We start from the raw sequence: 17,543 nt of genomic DNA, 5'->3' as shown, positions 1-17,543 counted from the left end.
GTAAGTGCCACGGCCCATTTCTGCCAAAAGGCAGTTTTTTGGGGACAATCAGTGTCACTTTCCATTAAGGTGTCACCTAGTGCGACCTGCACCCTCCTAGTGGCACTCCTGAGTATATCTACCCCTGCCACACAGGATCCACTTCTGAATGTGTTTCATAGAGGTTTTGAAAGAGATGTTGGAATCAGATAAACTCAGTTTTGATTATTTTAGTGTTAAGAAAGATTATGCTTGGAATTATTTGGATTTTGGATATTAAGTTTTCTCAAGACATCAAAGATCCTTAAGGAGTGGAGAGTCCAGTTCCAATCATTTTGAAGTGTAGAAGAGAAAAAAAAATCTTTTGTCAGGCTTTCTGACTCATGTTATGCACAACATGACAAAGGGGGTAAAGAGATGGGGCAGAAGGGGCAGCTTGAACCCACCCCTTCTGAAGACAGATTGGGGCCATGTCTAACACACGCTGCAGCCCCAATCTGCCTCAACCCAGCTGAAAAAGCCAGCTTTGCCAGCCCCACTGCAGCCCCATGGCAGCTTCATGATGCTCTGTCGGCATGTGGCATGTAAACGCTGTGCTGCCAGAGCATCTTGAAACTGCCCACGTCTAGGCAGTTGCCTGACTTCTGAATGGCTTCAGGGTGGCTTTGTGACATGTGGCATCAAAACACCGCACTCTGAAACAGCCCAGATGGTGGCTTTAAAGGACCAAAAGACTATCATGTTAAAACAGATTTGTACCATTATTTGTTGCCTTTTTCAGTCCCTTTTGGGACTGATATGATGTATTTATTACAGAACTGAACATATTTTGGGTTCATTTCTATTGAACTTGTACATATACCAGGCCTCTACAAGCACAATGGTTAATGCTGAAGTAATCACAGTGGGAATAAGCAAAATGAAACAGCAATGGGAAAACATATAAATAGACAGCCAGAATTATTTCTCTTAAAGTATAAGCACAAGGCCAAAATCCCAAGGTGTACATCTGCATCTGATGCCAGCAAAATATGGAGTTTGTTCTCCATGGCACACCACTGGGGCACTTACACCACAGCGTTTTGGGGCTGGGGTTTTGGAGTTGTTGTTTTTGTGTGTGTGAGGAGCTGCACAGGAGGGAGGGGGGGAACTGTTGATTCTGTTGTAAACAAGAAAGTCAGTGGAAAAAAATCCTGCATCTTGGCAAAACCAGAGAAGAATTCAGTAATGAGGCACTCATTTTTGTTTTCAGTTCACAGTATCATGAAAGAAACGAGGAACAGACAGGTAAGCTACAAAGAGGTTTAATAAAACAAGTACTGTATTTTCTCCTATTTAAGTAATATAAATTATAGATTAAAACTTCAAAAAGGTCTTGTCAAGAAATATAAAGGTTTCCTTGTTATGTTTTTTTGCCTTTAGAAAAAAGAAATGCTTGCATAGATTTGAGAGAGTACTCCCCCCCTCCAGTGTGCAAAATGGCCCTAGTAGGCAAAGCTGACCTTTATCAAATTGTTCAGTAATATGAGAATGACTTTGGTTATCTTCTATGTAATAAAAATAAATAAATAACAATAATACGGAACAAAAAAGCAAGTTAATCAGGGAAACCTACGTTGAACTACAGTATTCCAGCCCAAACCAATTTGTAATAAAAGCAAAACAACCCTAAAACAAGGATAATGCCATTTCCTCTGTTAGTGCTAGTTATGACAAGAGGAACTCTGAATGTAGGAAAAATATAGCAAAGCTACCATTTCTGCAAATCTCAGCTACAGAAATTCTGGAAGACATCAGCCGCTTCAAGCCAGTTTCGGAAGCAATTGAGCCCTCTCTCTCGTATCTGTTTTCTTCCTTTATCAGTAATGACTTCGCCAGTTTGTTTAACAATCACAAGTTTAGGAATGGCAGTGATGTTGTATTTCTTTTTCAACTCACTGTAAAGAAAGAAGAAAAGTTAAACACATCTTTATGAATCAAACAAGTAATCAGGATAAAAACATCATTATTTAAAAAAATAGATGTGCAAAAAATAAAACTTTTCTATAAAACACAAACATCATTTTCAGTTATGAAAATATTTTTTTTGATTGTTTTAAGTGACAATTCAGATTCACTCAACAAACTGCATGCCTTTCCAACCCAACTTTCTGCAAGGTTTTCAATATTCTTAAGGACAGAACCTGATTTTGCATAAAGCAATCTCATGCATATTTAGGCAGAAGCAACAATACTGCAGCCTAAATATGTGGCTGCAGACAAAACAAGGAGCTATGTTCTAATTCCAAAAGTCAAATTTAGGGGGCTCCAGGAAGACAGGAGTAAGAAATTATTTACAAGGTGGGCCCTGCCAACTCAGTTATTAGCATCTTGGGATCTCACCTTTTACTTGTGTCAGATGTGATCTGCCTCTAAAATGGATACATGAGTCTAGCCTGTCCATTTTACAATGTCTTACTTCCTGATAATATGCTTCATATATTTATTTGCCATATTTCTACCCTATAAACTCAAGTGGCAAACACAGCCCTTCTTCCTACTTTGTCCTTATCACAAGATCAGGTCAAGAGAAGCCACCTATTGAATGACATGTCTGTGCAGGAACATGAACCAACTACTGTACCACACTGATTCAATGCATGCTAGATGTATTTTGTGGATAAGATTATGTGCCTGGTTATTGTGTAATTAGGGTTGCCATATCCCGCCGGGGGGCGGGACAATCCCGGTTTGGGCGGTGCTGTCCCGGTCCCGGCCCGGTTTGGGGCCCAAACTGGGACGGCCCTGCCCACCGCGGCCACCTCAGGCCCCGCGGCGGCTCCAAGGCCTTGCTGAGGCCTGGGAAGGCTCTCCGCGGTTGGAGCTCCAGCTGCGGAGACGCTCCCTCCCGGGCCCCAGCGAGGCCTTGGAGGCAGCTCCGCGGTCGGAGCTCCGGCCGCGGGGTCCTCAAGGCCTCCACGAGGCCAGGGAGGAGGAGGAGGCCGCTTCCCACCGCGGCGATCGCCGCGATGAGGGGCGGCCCCCGCCTCCTTCCCGGCCTGGGAGCCGGCCGAGGCTTCTTCCCAGGCCGGGAGGAGGAGCAGGCCGCTTCCCACCGCGGCGATCGCCGCGATGAGGAGCAGCCTCCGCCCCTTTCCCGGCCTGGGAGCCGGCCTAGGCTCCCTCCCAGGCCGGGAGGAGGAGGAGGAAGCCTGGTACCGTGGCGATCGCCGCGATGCCAGGCTTCCCCCCGCCCTTCTCGGCCTGGGAGCCGGCCTAGGCTCCCTCCCAGGCCGGGAGGAGGAGGAGGAAGCCTGGCACCGTGGCGATCGCCGCGATGCCAGGCTTCCCCCCGCCCTTCTCGGCCTGGGAGCCGGCCTAGGCTCCCTCCCAGGCCGGGAGGAGGAGGAGGAAGCCTGGCACCGTGGCGATCGCCGCGATGCCAGGCTTCCCCCCGCCCTTCTCGGCCTGGGAGCCGGCCTAGGCTCCCTCCCAGGCCGGGAGGAGGAGGAGGAAGCCTGGCACCGTGGCGATCGCCGCGATGCCAGGCTTCCCCCCGCCCTTCTCGGCCTGGGAGCCGGCCTAGGCTCCCTCCCAGGCCGGGAGGAGGAGGAGGAAGCCTGGCACCGTGGCGATCGCCGCGATGCCAGGCTTCCCCCCGCCCTTCTCGGCCTGGGAGCCGGCCTAGGCTCCCTCCCAGGCCGGGAGGAGGAGGAGGAAGCCTGGCACCGTGGCGATCGCCGCGATGCCAGGCTTCCCCCCGCCCTTCTCGGCCTGGGAGCCGGCCTAGGCTCCCTCCCAGGCCGGGAGGAGGAGGAGGAAGCCTGGCACCGTGGCGATCGCCGCGATGCCAGGCTTCCCCCCGCCCTTCTCGGCCTGGGAGCCGGCCTAGGCTCCCTCCCAGGCCGGGAGGAGGAGGAGGAAGCCTGGCACCGTGGCGATCGCCGCGATGCCAGGCTTCCCCCCGCCCTTCTCGGCCTGGGAGCCGGCCTAGGCTCCCTCCCAGGCCGGGAGGAGGAGGAGGAAGCCTGGCACCGTGGCGATCGCCGCGATGCCAGGCTTCCCCCCGCCCTTCTCGGCCTGGGAGCCGGCCTAGGCTCCCTCCCAGGCCAAGAGGAGGAGGAGGAAGCCTGGCACCGTGGCGATCGCCGCGATGCCAGGCTTCCCCCCGCCCTTCTCGGCCTGGGAGCCAGCCTAGGCTCCCTCCCAGGCCGGGAGGAGGAGGAGGAAGCCTGGCACCGTGGCGATCGCCGCGATGCCAGGCTTCCCCCCGCCCTTCTCGGCCTGGGAGCCAGCCTAGGCTCCCTCCCAGGCCGGGAGGAGGAGGAGGAATCCTGGCACCGTGGCGATCGCCGCGATGCCAGGCTTCCCCTCGCCCTTCTCGGCCTGGGAGCCAGCCTAGGCTCCCTCCCAGGCCAGGAGGAGGAGGAGGAGGACAAGGTTTAAAAATCTAGGACTTTTTTTTTTTATTTCCTAGCCAGGAAATTAAAAAAAAAAAAATGTCCTACATTTTCAAACCTTGTCCTACATTTGTCCCGGTTTCGAGGTCCTCCATTATGGCAACCCTATGTGTAATGTTTGTATGTTCTAATCTGGATAACCATTGTAGACTGATAATGGTGCCTTATACAGTCTGTGAAGCCCTACTTGTTCTTGAGCTAACATGACACCCCTGTTTAATACATCTCTGCTTCCAGAATATGAAAAGAGTCATGGCCACACAACATATACATTTTACTGTAGTCTGAGGAGGTAATCCTTCATGCTGGGTCTGGCTCCCCTCTCACACTTCACAGGCATTGCTTCTGATCTATCAATCATTCTTACCACCCCAAGAGGGAGAGCCAGTCCTGTTCTGCTGCATCTCAAATCAAGATGGGGCCTTTTGTGCTCCAATGACTTTGGCCTTGTGAATGGGTTTGTGAGGAGATTTTCTCCATTTTGTGGGTCAAGAGACCTTGATTTGTACTGAGCTGTACCACCCTAATGAGGATGGTCAGTCTCAGCTCAATAAATGTGGACTACAGCCCCAAACTCTCCTTTGATGAGGAGTCAGTGGTTGATTGCACGATGGGGGAAGCACCTTTGGGCGGTGCAGAAGAAACAGCTTGATCAGACATGATCCGGTCCCTGTTAGTGCCACAGAGATGGCTGGAGAGTATGGTATCAGTTCGCGCTGTGGATCTGATCATGCTAGCTGCAGCTGCACAGCTTTCCTGGGGAAAGGCAGGGAGTTGTGTGGGTCACCATGGATTGTCTGACACTTCATAGAAGAAAAGCTCCAGTCTCTGTCAGAGGAGTATTGAGACAGCCCACAACTGATGGTGCTAATCCAGCTAATTTGTAATCATTTGTCATTAATACAACAAATTGTAAACCACTCTGGTAGAATTGGATGATGCCTTTCTAGAACAGATGGCCACACACTCAGAAAGGGGAGATGTAGTAGTGATGGGTGACTTCAACTATCCTGATATTTGCTGGAAATCAAACTCAGCCAAATCTTTCATTGTCCAAAAGGTGGAAGAGGCAACAAGGGGGTCAGCTATATAGATCTTATCCTAACCAACAGGAATGATCTGATTAATGGGGTGCAAGTGGTGGGTTCTTAGGTGGGAGTGATCATGTTCTCCTGGAGTTTGTTATACAGTGGAAAGGAGAAGCCAGGCATAGTCAGACACACATTCTAGACTCTAGAAATACTGGGGGTGATCCCGTGGGCAGGACTACTAAAAGAGAAGAGAATTCAGGATGGATGGTTTCTCAAAAGGGAGGCATATTTTAAGACACACACATTTTAAAACAGTTCCAATGAGGAAGAAAAATGGGAGGTGTCTCAAGAAACCAGGATGGATGACTAATGAACTAACAAAATGAATCAACTGAGCTAAGTTTTAAATGAAAAATTACCAGCTTGGTAGAAGAAAGGAATGCTGTGGATATAGAATTTCTTGACTTGAGTAAGGCATTTGACAAGGTTCCCCATGACATTCTTGCAAACAAGCTTATAAAATGTGGGCTAGACAAGGTAACAGTTACATGGATTTGCATTTGGTTGACCGGCTAAACCCAAAGGGTGCTCAACAATGGCTCCTTTTCATCCTGCAGAGAAGTGACCAGCAAGGTGTCTTGGGCCCAGCACTATTCAACATCTTTATCAATTACTTGGATGAAGGAACAGAGGTCATGCTTATCAAATTTGCAGCTTTACACCAAATTAGAATAGCTAATACCCCAGAGGACAGGATCAAAATTCAAAATGACCTTAATAGACAAGAAATCTGGGCCAAAGCTAACAAAATGAATTTCAACACAGAGAAAAGTAAGGTACTGCACTTAGGGCAGAAAAATGAAATGCATAGATATAGCATGGGGGACACCTGGCTGAATGAGACTACATGTGAAAGGGATCTAGGAGTCCTAGTAGACCACAAGTTGAACATGAGTCAACAGTGTGATATGGCAGCTAAAAAGGCCAATGCGATTCTAGGCTGCATTAATAGAAGTATAGTGTCTAGATCAAGGTAAGTACAGTCTGCCCTTGCTTTATGCAGGGGATCTGTTCCGGACTCCCCCGCGTAAAGCAAATACCACGCATGCTCAAGCCCCATTTAACTGAATGAGGCATGTGCATGCGGCAGTGCGGTGGCACGGTGATGCGTGTGTGCCATGGGCATGCACCCCATTACTCACAATGGGACGTGCTGCCCCTTGCACTCCGCGTGCCCGTGTATGCACTCAGCGTATTCTGAAAGCTGCGTATAGCGCACCCGTGTATGACGCAGGCGCACTGTAATAGTGCCACTCTATTCTGCCTTGGTCAGGCCTCATCTAGAATACTGTGTCCAGTTCTGGGCACCGCAATTCAAAAAGATGTTGAGAAACTGGTGCGTGTCCAGAGGAGGGTGACCAAAATGGTGAAAGTTCTAGAAACCATGCCTTATGATGAGAAACCTAGGGAGCTGGGCATGTTTAGCCTTGATAAGAGATGATTAAGAGGTGATATGATAGCCTTGCTTAAATATCTGAAGGATGTCACATTGACGATGTAGCAAGCTTGTTTTCTGCTGCTCCAGAGAATAGGACCCGGAGCAACAGATTCAAACCACAGGAAAAGCAATTCCAGCTCAACATTAGGAGGAACTTCCTGACAGTAAGAGCTGTTCAACACTGGAACACATTCCCTTGGAGTATGGTGGAGTCTCCTTCCTTAGAGGTCTTTAAACAGAGGTGGATGGTCATCTATTGGGTATGCTTTGATTTAGATTTCCTGCATGGCAGGGGTTGGACTGGATGGCCTTTGTGGTCTCTTCCAACTCTATGATTCTATTATTCTATCGCCTTATTAACAGACTCAAGAACAACAAAAACTTTACACTCGCCTTAAATATGAACCTGGTTGACTTTGCCTTAATTTTATGTCTTTACTGTTCTCTCTATTCCTTCTATCATCCCTTCTCTCCCACAGCCTCTGCTTCCTACTAGGTTTTTCAAATCTAGAAGGGCAACATGGATGTTAAAGAGGTATGGAGAACAAAATATATGAGTAAAGGTTGAAGGAAATGAGCTTATTCATCTTGGTGAAGGGAAGGCTGAGGGGTGACATGATTTCACTCTTTAAATACCTCAAAAGCTATCTCAAAGAGGAGAGGGCAGGCCTGTTCTCTGCTACTTCAGAGAAGGTCTAATGGTTTGAAGTTATAGGAGGGTAGATTTTGACTGAACATTAATAAGAACTTTGGCGGGATACAGACGGGCAGGGGAAGACGTCTTGGAGGTGTATTCTGCTGAATACGGAGCCTCCAGACCGCCTGCCCCGGGGGCGTGGCTCAGGAGATGGGGCTTCCACATGGGGGGCAGTGAAGACACCTCACCTGGGGCCGTTTCTGACTCGGAGTTTCCAAACCGCTGCCTCGGAGGATGCTGCAAAGAGAGAGGCAGCTTCCTCACGGGCGGCCAAAAACGGGGCTTTTTTTTTCTTTTGCCGGCTGGCGGGTGCGCAGCTGCGCAGCTGCAGCGCTAAGCAGTGGCAGCAGAAAGCCTATGGGCACATTTAAAGTGCCCAAGCCCCTTTAAAACTTTTCCCCCCGCTCTGCCCAAGAACAATGGTGGTCTCCTGCCAGCTGGTGATCAGCTGGTGTTGGCATCCTTGTCCGCTTGCACTTTGCCAGTGTCACCAGCATCATAGATGCCTCCTCTCCTTTGGTCCCCGCGCTCCTGCTGAATCTGCAATGCACAGCTACAGCTGTCTCCGCTGCCACCGCTGTCCCCCTGCCATCCCCCATCACCTCCCTTGTATATATGTAAATATTTACAGTTTTAGCGTTTTTTATTGTTAGGTGAAAATGGCACAGGAATGTGTGTAGGGGTTCACTTTAAAGTCCAAACTTTCCAAGCAGCGCATGCGTACATGTTGCTCTAGGGTTAGGGTTAGGGTTAGGGTTAGGGTTATGAGTCTTAAAATGCGCTGCAGCTGTGCTGCAGCTTCCACACCTGCATGGCAGCTGACGCTGCAATTAAAGCCTGACTGCAAACTGCGCATGTTTCAGGACCCCGACTCATTATGCGACGCAGCAGACACGGAGCTTTTAAATGGGCAACTTAAATTAGCGGCGTAGCAATTCTGGCGTACCGGTGCAGCAGCTTACAGACGGAGCTGCGCAGCTGCGCATCAAACGGAAAAGAAGCGGAGAAAAGCAGCACCTTTTTAATGCCGCTTCTTCCCGCTTGGGGCGTGCGGGGGGCGTGTTCATGGCGGCATTCAGGTAAGGGCCATCTGAAGGCTCTACCTTCATGACGTCATGAATACACCCCTTTTTGCCCGTCTGTATCCCGCCTTTGTGACTGAGAGTGGTTCCTCAATGGAACCAATTACCTAAAGATGGTGGGGCCTTCTTTTCTGGACCTCTTCAAAAAGGTTGCTGGTGATACTTCAGCTGGAGATTCTGCAATGTGCTGAGGGTTAGATTCAATGCCCATGAGGCCATTTCCAACTCTATGATTTTTTTTTATAGTAGTATGGTTCCTGACCATATAATGATACTTTAAAAAAATTGGTTTAAGGGTGTTTTTTTTTTTATGACTCCTTCTTCAAGATACCCAAAAGTACTTAAACTGGCATAACCAGAGGTTAATCAGGTAATTCAGAAAGAGGACCACAACATACATTCATATACACACATGCATGCACATACACAAAACATTCCACAAACATATGCAGATTTGTGTCCTAAAGGTCTGGGCACAAAAACATTACATGCCTAGCAGTATTCTTGCCCATCAACAACAATCCTGCATGTTGTTGTTTACTCCTTACAAGATGCACAGTGAGATGAACTGAAAACACTTTAGCCCTCCTGAGTTTATCGCCATGCTGTGAACTTACCCTAACCTCAGGATGGGTCCTGGATTATACAGACAATCTGGAAGGTAAAATGAGTTCAAGAACAATTATCTCTGGTAAGATCTTGCAAAAGGGTGAGATTAATCATCCTGATTGCTAATTCCCTGCTATAGCTGCAAGCAAAATGGCCTCTCTTCACACAGTATGTAATTTATGCATCTACCTTTTGGAGCAAAGTTAACTAATTTACCAACAATGGAGCAATATGGTCACAAGAGGGCAATGAGTGCTTATTGATTAAATAACATCACTGGTTCTCCTTCTAATGCACATTTTTAAAAGTCCATATACAATAAGAGAAATTGAGAAGAATAAATCACCAGGAACAGATAATATTCCACCTGAACTGTTACCATACCACAGATTCAGCTCTAGTATTAACTAAAACATGCCAACAAGTACGAGAAACAAAACGGTGGCCCACAGACTGGAAATGTTCAATATACAACCCCATCTATGAAAAGGAGACACAAAAGACTGCAGCAACTATAGGACCATAGCATTAATTTCCCTCACACACAAAATTATGCTCAAAATTCTGCAACATAGACCCAATCATATATGGAGAGTGAAAATGAAGAGATGCAAGCTGGGTTCAGGGAAAAAAGACACACTGGGACCACACTGTAAACAGGAAATAGTTAATGGAGCACACCAAGAAATTCCAGAAGAAAATCATCATGTGCTTGATAGACAACAGTAAAACCTTGGACTGCACAGATAACAAAAAGCTATGGAATGCTCTTAAGGATGGCAGTCTGACTATATTTGATAGTCCTAATGAGAAATCTGTACTTAGGACAAGAGTCTACTGTTAGAACAGAGTATGAGGAAACAGAATGATTCCCAAGTGGCAAAGGGATCAAACAAGTATGCATTCTATCACTCTACCTGTTCAACTTGTATGCAGAAAATATTATATGCAAAGCAGATTTAGACATGGAAGAAGGAGGAGTAAAGACAGGAGGAAGGCACATCAACAATCTAAGATATGCGAATGACACTACTGTATACTACCAGCAGAAAACATCATAGACTTGGAAAGATTACTAAGAAAGGTCAAAGAAGAAAGTGTAAATGCAGACATACCACATTTTCTGGCGTATAAGACAACCAGGCATATAAGACGACCCCCAACTTTTAAAATAAAAATATAGAGTTTATGATATACTCACCGTATAAGGCTACCCCTCTTCCTCAGAAGCCGGCAGCCGGCCGTGCATGCACACACCTGCTTCAAGGGGGCCTCCGAAGGCTCCTTAGAAGCCAGCGTGGGGCTGCCGGCTTCCCAGGCCTCTGGAGGCCTGAGAAGCCGGCAGCCCCGAGAGGGCGTGAGCCAGCTTAAAGAGGCCTCTGAAGGCCCCTTAGAAGCCGGTAAGAGGCTGCCAGCTTCCCAGGCCTCTGGAGACCTGGGAAGCCGGCAGCCCCGAGAGAGAGTGTGCCGACTTCAAGAGGCCTTCAAAGGCCCCTTAGAAGCCGGCGCGGGGCTGCTGGCCTCCCAGGCCTTCGGAGACCTGAGAAGCTGGCGGCCCAGTGCGCGTGTGCCAGGCCGCGGGGCTCTTTTGTTGCCGGGCTCAACCCAGTGTATAAGACGACCCCGACTTTTGACCCAATTTTAGAGGGTCAAAATGTCGTCTTATACGCCGGAAAATATGGTACTTCTGAACACACACACACACACACACACACACACACAAATAATGACCATGGAGGATCTACATAAATTCAACCTAGAGAATGGGGAAATCAAAATAGTCAAAGATTTTCCATATTGATCAGAATGGAGACTGCAGTCAAGAAATCAGAAGAAATGGGAGGGGCAGCCATGCAAGAACCAGAAAAGATTTTAAAGTGCAATGACGTACAACTGAGCACTGGTTAGAACTGTATAAGCCCTTTCTGAATCAGTTTCTATGGCAGAGCCCCCAAGAGGCTTACCCGATGTCTTATAAGTTAATGGTGTTTAGGAGTAGTGTTGTTTTTTGTTTCCTATTTTTAATTTCATTCAATTTTTATTTCTTTCATTTTCCTGGAGTGGCTGCGAAACACCTGGGAAGTGCATGCAGAGCCCTAAGGGCTCCATGGAGCACAGGTTGGGAACTGCTGGCATAAGCCATTATATTGCTCATCACCATATACAGATGTGGGAGCTGGGCAATGAAGAAAGCTGAGGAGAGAAAAATCAATTCATGTGAGATGTGGCGCTGCAGAAGAGTGCTGGAGAGTGCTGAAGATACTGTGGACAGCTAAAACAACAAACAATAGGGACCTTGAACTGATTAATCCTGAACTCTCCCTGGAAGTCAAGATGATGAAACTGAGGCTGTCATACTTTGCCCACATCATGAGAAAAGACAATAAGGCTAGGGAAGATACAAGGCAGTAGAAAGAGAGGAAACCTGCATCCTAGATGACTAGAGTCAATTATGGAGGTCATCGGCCTGAATTTACAAGACCTACAGCAATGGAAGGCAGGAGTTTTTGGGAGATGTCTTATCCACAAGGTCACCAAGAGATGGGAGTCAGCTCGAGGGCAGTTAAAAACAACAACATTTTATTATTTGTATTTTGGTGGCTAAATATTTCACACTCCTGTACCACTCCAGCACAAGGCTTTACATCAAATAGAAGTGGAAAATCAGTCTCAGACCAAAATGGCAAACCTGCCCTATTCCGTCACAGCATCACTGTACCATTTCTGTATTTTTTTTAGAAATGTACAGGAGTGCAGTATATAGAAAGTGTAAATTACTCTCAGCATGTCTGTTTCCACCTGAAACTTCATTAGCCTTAGCAGTGAGGACAGGAAATTATATTACTAAACCAATTTGGGCTTCTTCTTTTTTTAAAGCAAACCTTGAAATCCTACCTATACTCATTTGACCGTAATCCCAATAATGAGAAAGTAAGCACTACGGAGAGCCAATATGGCAGCATAGCAGGTAAAGTAAACAGGAGCAGGGAGAATGAGATTCTAAACTTCAGTAATCCATTAAACTGACTGGGCACCTCAACTGAAGCAAAACAAACTGATACTTGAAGGAGTGTTGTGAGGATACAATGAGACAAATGCTCTTCTCTTGCTCCCTAGAGGATGTGATAAATAAGTAAACATATTAAAGATGAAGTGTCAGTTTAAACCAGCATCGGGAGATTTTGGGAAACAACTTTACACATATAGGTCTAAAAGTTTGATAGTGTCAAGTGCACATAGAATTAGCCCAATAAATTTTGCTGCCTGGGGCAGAGCAGTAAATGATACACACACACCCTTCCACTGACATAAATCGAGGGTTAAGTGAGGTAGTCAAGATATTTTGGCATGCTTCAGACAATTTCACAACCACCCCTCCCCATCTGTGGCAGTAAAAAAACCCATCAGTTAAAAATTAAATAACAAATGATACATATAATGAACAATCAAAAGATATGCCAGGACAAAGGATTTTGGATAGGCATGCCACCTTTTCATCTAGGACACCCTTCCCCAACTTGATGTTCTCTGGATGTGATGGGATTCCACAATGCTGAAAATCAACCCACTATTTTGAAAGTGAAACAGACTACCCTCAGAAGGTAGACTCCCTTCACTTGAGGTCTTTGAAAACAGGTTGAATGGCCATCTCTGAGGAATACTTTAGCTGTGGATTCTTGCATGGCAGAGGGCGAGACTAGGCTGCTCTTGGGATCCCACCCAACTCTAAAATTCTGTCAGTGCCAAATGGCTGTGTCTATTCCCATCTCTTTAGATCTCCAGGGGGCCACCCTACCTCCTCAAAGCCACCATTTTGGGAGACAAGAAGTAACAATGCACCATTTCCAGTTGCCTTTTGGGCCATCCAGAGATTGCCACTATTTTGGGGTAGTGCCCCCCCCCAACAGCATCACAGAACTCAGTGAAGTTCCCCCCTGGCTTTTTTTTTAATCCCCAGCTTGTTTTGGGCAGAAAACCTTTGTGTGTCACTGGATTGCACCGTTGCTTCTGGAACCATTGCAATCAAAATTTTCAAAGATAAAATTTCAGAGATTAAAAACATGTCAAGCAATAACTATTGTTAAGCCTGTAAGTATTAGACATTTTTGATCTCAGTAATTGGCCTCAGCCTGGTTACTTACCAAATTTTATAACTGATACCCAGAACTAAAATCAGTTGTAATTAACAGAGGTGGTAGTGTAAGAGGAGAGCTGGTGCTGGACAACCTCAATACAACCCACATGAAATACACCCCCCCCCCCCCAGTCTAGACTATGCCAGATTTTGGATATTATAGGCCTAATTCCAGCAGTTTCTTCCAACTAGTGTAAGACTCCCATTGGCTGCTGCCACACTGCAGAATTAATACAGTTTGACACCAGTTTAAGTGTCATGTCTCCATCCTATGAAATCCTGGGATTTATAGTTTGTTGTGGCACCAGAGCTCTTTGACAGAGAAGGCTAAATATCTCACAAAACTACAAATGCCAAAATTCCATAGCACTGGGCCATGGCAGTTAATGTAGTGTTAAACTGCATTAATTCTGCAGTGTAGCAACTGCCTGAATAAGAATAAATTTTTATTACTGTCATACACTAGTATAAAAGAGTAGGGTGAGATACAGCCTGAGTCATGTTAATGCTGACTTGACAAATCCCACTCATCCTTTGAGTCTATGCCAAGAGAATGAACTGGCTCGAGTCCACAGTCGCCAGTCTGAAGGCCTCTTAATCTTTCTACTTTCAGAGTCAGCTGATACCCAGCTATAAGAGATGCATTCTATCTCCCTTTAGCCCCAATTGACATGATTTCAAAATACAGTCCGTCCTCGCCTTATGCGGGGGATCCGTTCCGGATCCCTCCGCGTAAGGCGAATTCCGCCTATGCTCGAGCCCCATTGGAAACAATGGGGCTCGTGCACGGCGACGCAGCGGCGCGGGCGCACGCGGGGCGCAACGGGCGCGCGCGCCCATTCAATTGAATGGGACGCACCGCCCCTTCAATTGAATGGGACGCGCCGCCCCTTCGGCCCCGCGCGCCGCGGCTTCAGTGCATACGCTCAAGTCCGCGTATGGTGTGCCCGCGTATGGCGCGGGCGCACTGTACCGTATTTTCCAAAAGAATCATTATGCTCACAGGGGCAAGTCATCAAGTGGTGAGATGTGGGAGCTGGTGGTGCCCATTCTGGTTAGTGGGGCAGAAGGAACAACAGCTGATGGTGGATAGAGTCAGGTGTGACACACAGAGCCGAGAAGAAAGTGGGTGTTCATAGACACAAATGGCAGGCAGGCAGGCAAGCGAGCATTCTCTCTCTCTCTCTCTCTCTCTCACACACACACACACACACACACAGAGACCAGCTGGCAAGGATTCACTCATCAGGGATGCTACTAAAAGTAGCCTGAGCCTGAAGTAAGACAATGTCCTGTTTCGGTCAGGACTAGAACCAGAGATTCATACAGTAACTTGGAAGGGGCCTCATGGGACACTGAGTCCAGTCCCCTGTTCAATGCAGGATCTCCAGCTAAACCTCATCCCTAGCAGAGAGCTGGCCAGCCTTTTTTTGAAAAGATCCAAAGGAGACCCCACCACCTCTCTAAGCAACTGGTTCTGTTGCCAAACTGCTCTTACAGTTAAGAAGTTCCTTTGAATGTTCAATCAAAATCTACTCTCCTATTAATTAAAACCATTGGACCTGGTCCTACCGTTTGGGGCAGCTGAGAAGAGGCTCACTTTCCCAGGCCTATAAATGTCCGTTTGTGATGCCACAGATGGCACAACCTGGTGATGTCATTAAGCATGAGACATTATGCATCAACCACACGTGTGTGTTTGTGTGTGCATGCCTTCAAGTCACACGTGGACTTATGGGGACCCCATGAATTTCACTGGGCTTTCTTAGGCAAGGAATATTCTGAGGTGGCTCTGCCAGTTCTGTCCTCCAATATATAGCCTAAGCACCTGGTTTTCATTTATGGTCTCTCATCCAAATAGTCAGCGCTCCATATCTACAGATTCTTTATCCACTGTTTGAAGCATCCACAGCTTGAAAATATTAATAAAAATATAAACTACACGAAGCAAACCTTGATTTTGCCATTTTATATAAGGGACATGATTTAACTACCCACTCTACTTAATGGGACTCGAAGATTCATAGATTTTGGTATCTGGGGGAGTGGGGTCCTGGACTCAAACCCCAGTGGATGCTGAGGTCCCACTGTACTCAGAAGGACTGGCCCTAGTTAAGCTTCCAAGATTAGACGGGATTAGTCTTTCAGGTATTTGGGCAGAACCACCCTAGCTGCACTGAACACAGCATTCAAATAAGAAACACGAAGCTTAAGAAGTGAGAAAGAGGTGCACATGTTTTTCACCAGTGTTCCCTCACTCTGGGATTCTGCCCCATTTACCCTGAGACCTGGCAGCCCTGGTCTCATTGGTTTTGGCTGGAGGGATCATGCATGTGTGAATGCCCTTGAAATACCAGGCAGAATAGATCTTGTTATCACCCCATCACCTTCCAGCCATCTAGAACTGCATTTTAAAGGAACCCCTGCTCAAACCAGGGGATGGGACCGAGATAAAAGGGACTGAAAGGGAGCTTTTGCAATGTGCTGTGCATTGGGCTACCTCTGTACCAGGTTTGGAAACCTCCATTAGTTCAAAACACAGCAGCCAGATTGATTACTGGGACATCCAGGAGTGATCCTATTACACCAGTATAACCACTCCACTGGCTGCCAGTTAGTTTCCAGCCAATGTAGAAAAAGTGTTGGTTATTACCTTTGGAGCCCTCCCTACATGGTCTGAGTCCAGGTGACTTACAGGATTGCCTCCTCCCGTTCCAAGGCTGCCGCAAGAGATTCGACAGCTGAATACAGACAAATTCAAAACAGCATTGAAGAACAGTCTCTTCCGGCAGGCTTACAGAAATGGGTTTTAAATGGTGAATTTTAAATGTGGATTGTTTTAACATGTGTACGTCTTATTTCTCTTTTTAGACTAACTCATGTGTTTTAACTGAAGTTGTTTATCTGTTATTTGCTGCTGTTCCTCACCTTGATCCACGGGGAGAGGCAGTAAGACATAAACAACAATAACAATGCAATAACAACAACTATTAATTACTACTACTACTATCACCATCTTGTTGACATCTTATTTGTCCTTTCAAACTGATGTGTGTTTTAGATGATGTTGCTTGGCTGTTAATTGTTGCTGTTCCCCACCTTGATCCACGAGGAGAGACAGGTAAGAAGAAACAACAACAACAACAACAACAACAACAACATGGATGACGAGGACGATGATGATCCCATTTCCCTCCAGGCTGGAAAACAACTCCCTCCTATTGAGGGCAATGGGAGGGAGGTCCTAGGAAATAGGGGTGTGTGGAGGCACCTGTGGGGTTAGGATTGGTTGCCATCAGGAGGAGGAGGATCATAATAATGCTCATGGTGATCCTCATGATCCTCATGGTCCCTTTGAAAGGGCTGTCCTCCGCCTGGGGTCCGTGGAGAGAGGCGGCTGACACACTCCCCTCCTGCTAGTAGTGGGTGCTACTCACTGCCTGAGGGGGTCGTGGAAGGGGAGGGCCAGCCAGTCCCCGTGGGAGTCCCTGAGGGAGGCGGCCATCTCCTCGGGGCTGCGGTCGGAGGAGACGAAGACCACCTGGAAGGGCGCCTCCCTGGCGCCGACCAGCTCGGCGTGGAAGTCGGCCAGCAGCGGGGTGAACTCCCGGCAGAGGGAGCACCAGGCGGCCGAGAAGTAGAGGCCCACCACCTTGTTCTCCAGCGCCTGCTCGGCCTCCACGGCGGCCCCGCGGCGGTCCAGCAGCAGACGCCCCGAGAAGACGTCCACCATCGCCCTCCTCCTCCTCCTCCTCCTCCGGGACGCAAGGCCTTCAGTCAAGCAGGGAGACAGGAGGGCAGAGGAGCGGGCCAAGAGGAAGCCTTCCTTCTTCGTTCTCCTCCGCTGCTTCGTGTTTACCTCAGGAGAGGCTCCCTCGACGACGCCGCCGCCATCGGGGCTGAAGGAAGGAAATGGCGGCCAGGGCGCCCTCTGAGGCGGCCGTTGGGGCATTAAGCGGCCTAAGCGCCGCCAAGAATAGCCCTCTGCAGGAAGGAGGGAGGGAGGGAGGCCGCCTCAGGATCACTAGAGGCTCCCAGGCTTGCCTTGTTTCCCCCTCAGAAGCAGGGCCTTG

General features: G+C 47.8%; 1 protein-coding gene across 1 annotated transcript; it reads right to left on the bottom strand.

The window, feature by feature from the left end:
- Positions 1–1,277: 1,277 nt before the first annotated feature.
- Positions 1,278–17,217, bottom strand: NXNL2 (nucleoredoxin like 2). Its single transcript, XM_089512091.1, has 2 exons — positions 16,908–17,217; positions 1,278–1,916 (listed from the first exon to the last, which is right to left on the bottom strand). The coding sequence occupies exons 1-2, from the start codon at positions 17,201–17,203 to the stop codon at positions 1,748–1,750; spliced, it is 465 nt and encodes a 154-aa protein (XP_089368217.1). The 5' UTR covers positions 17,204–17,217; the 3' UTR covers positions 1,278–1,747.
- Positions 17,218–17,543: the final 326 nt, after the last annotated feature.

Source organism: Sceloporus occidentalis, unplaced genomic scaffold (genome assembly GCF_023333645.1).
Source record: "Sceloporus occidentalis isolate IW3139 unplaced genomic scaffold, rSceOcc1.0.p SCAF_1, whole genome shotgun sequence".
Taxonomy (NCBI): Eukaryota; Metazoa; Chordata; class Lepidosauria; order Squamata; family Phrynosomatidae; genus Sceloporus; species Sceloporus occidentalis.
This window is presented reverse-complemented; position numbering and strand designations above follow the sequence as displayed.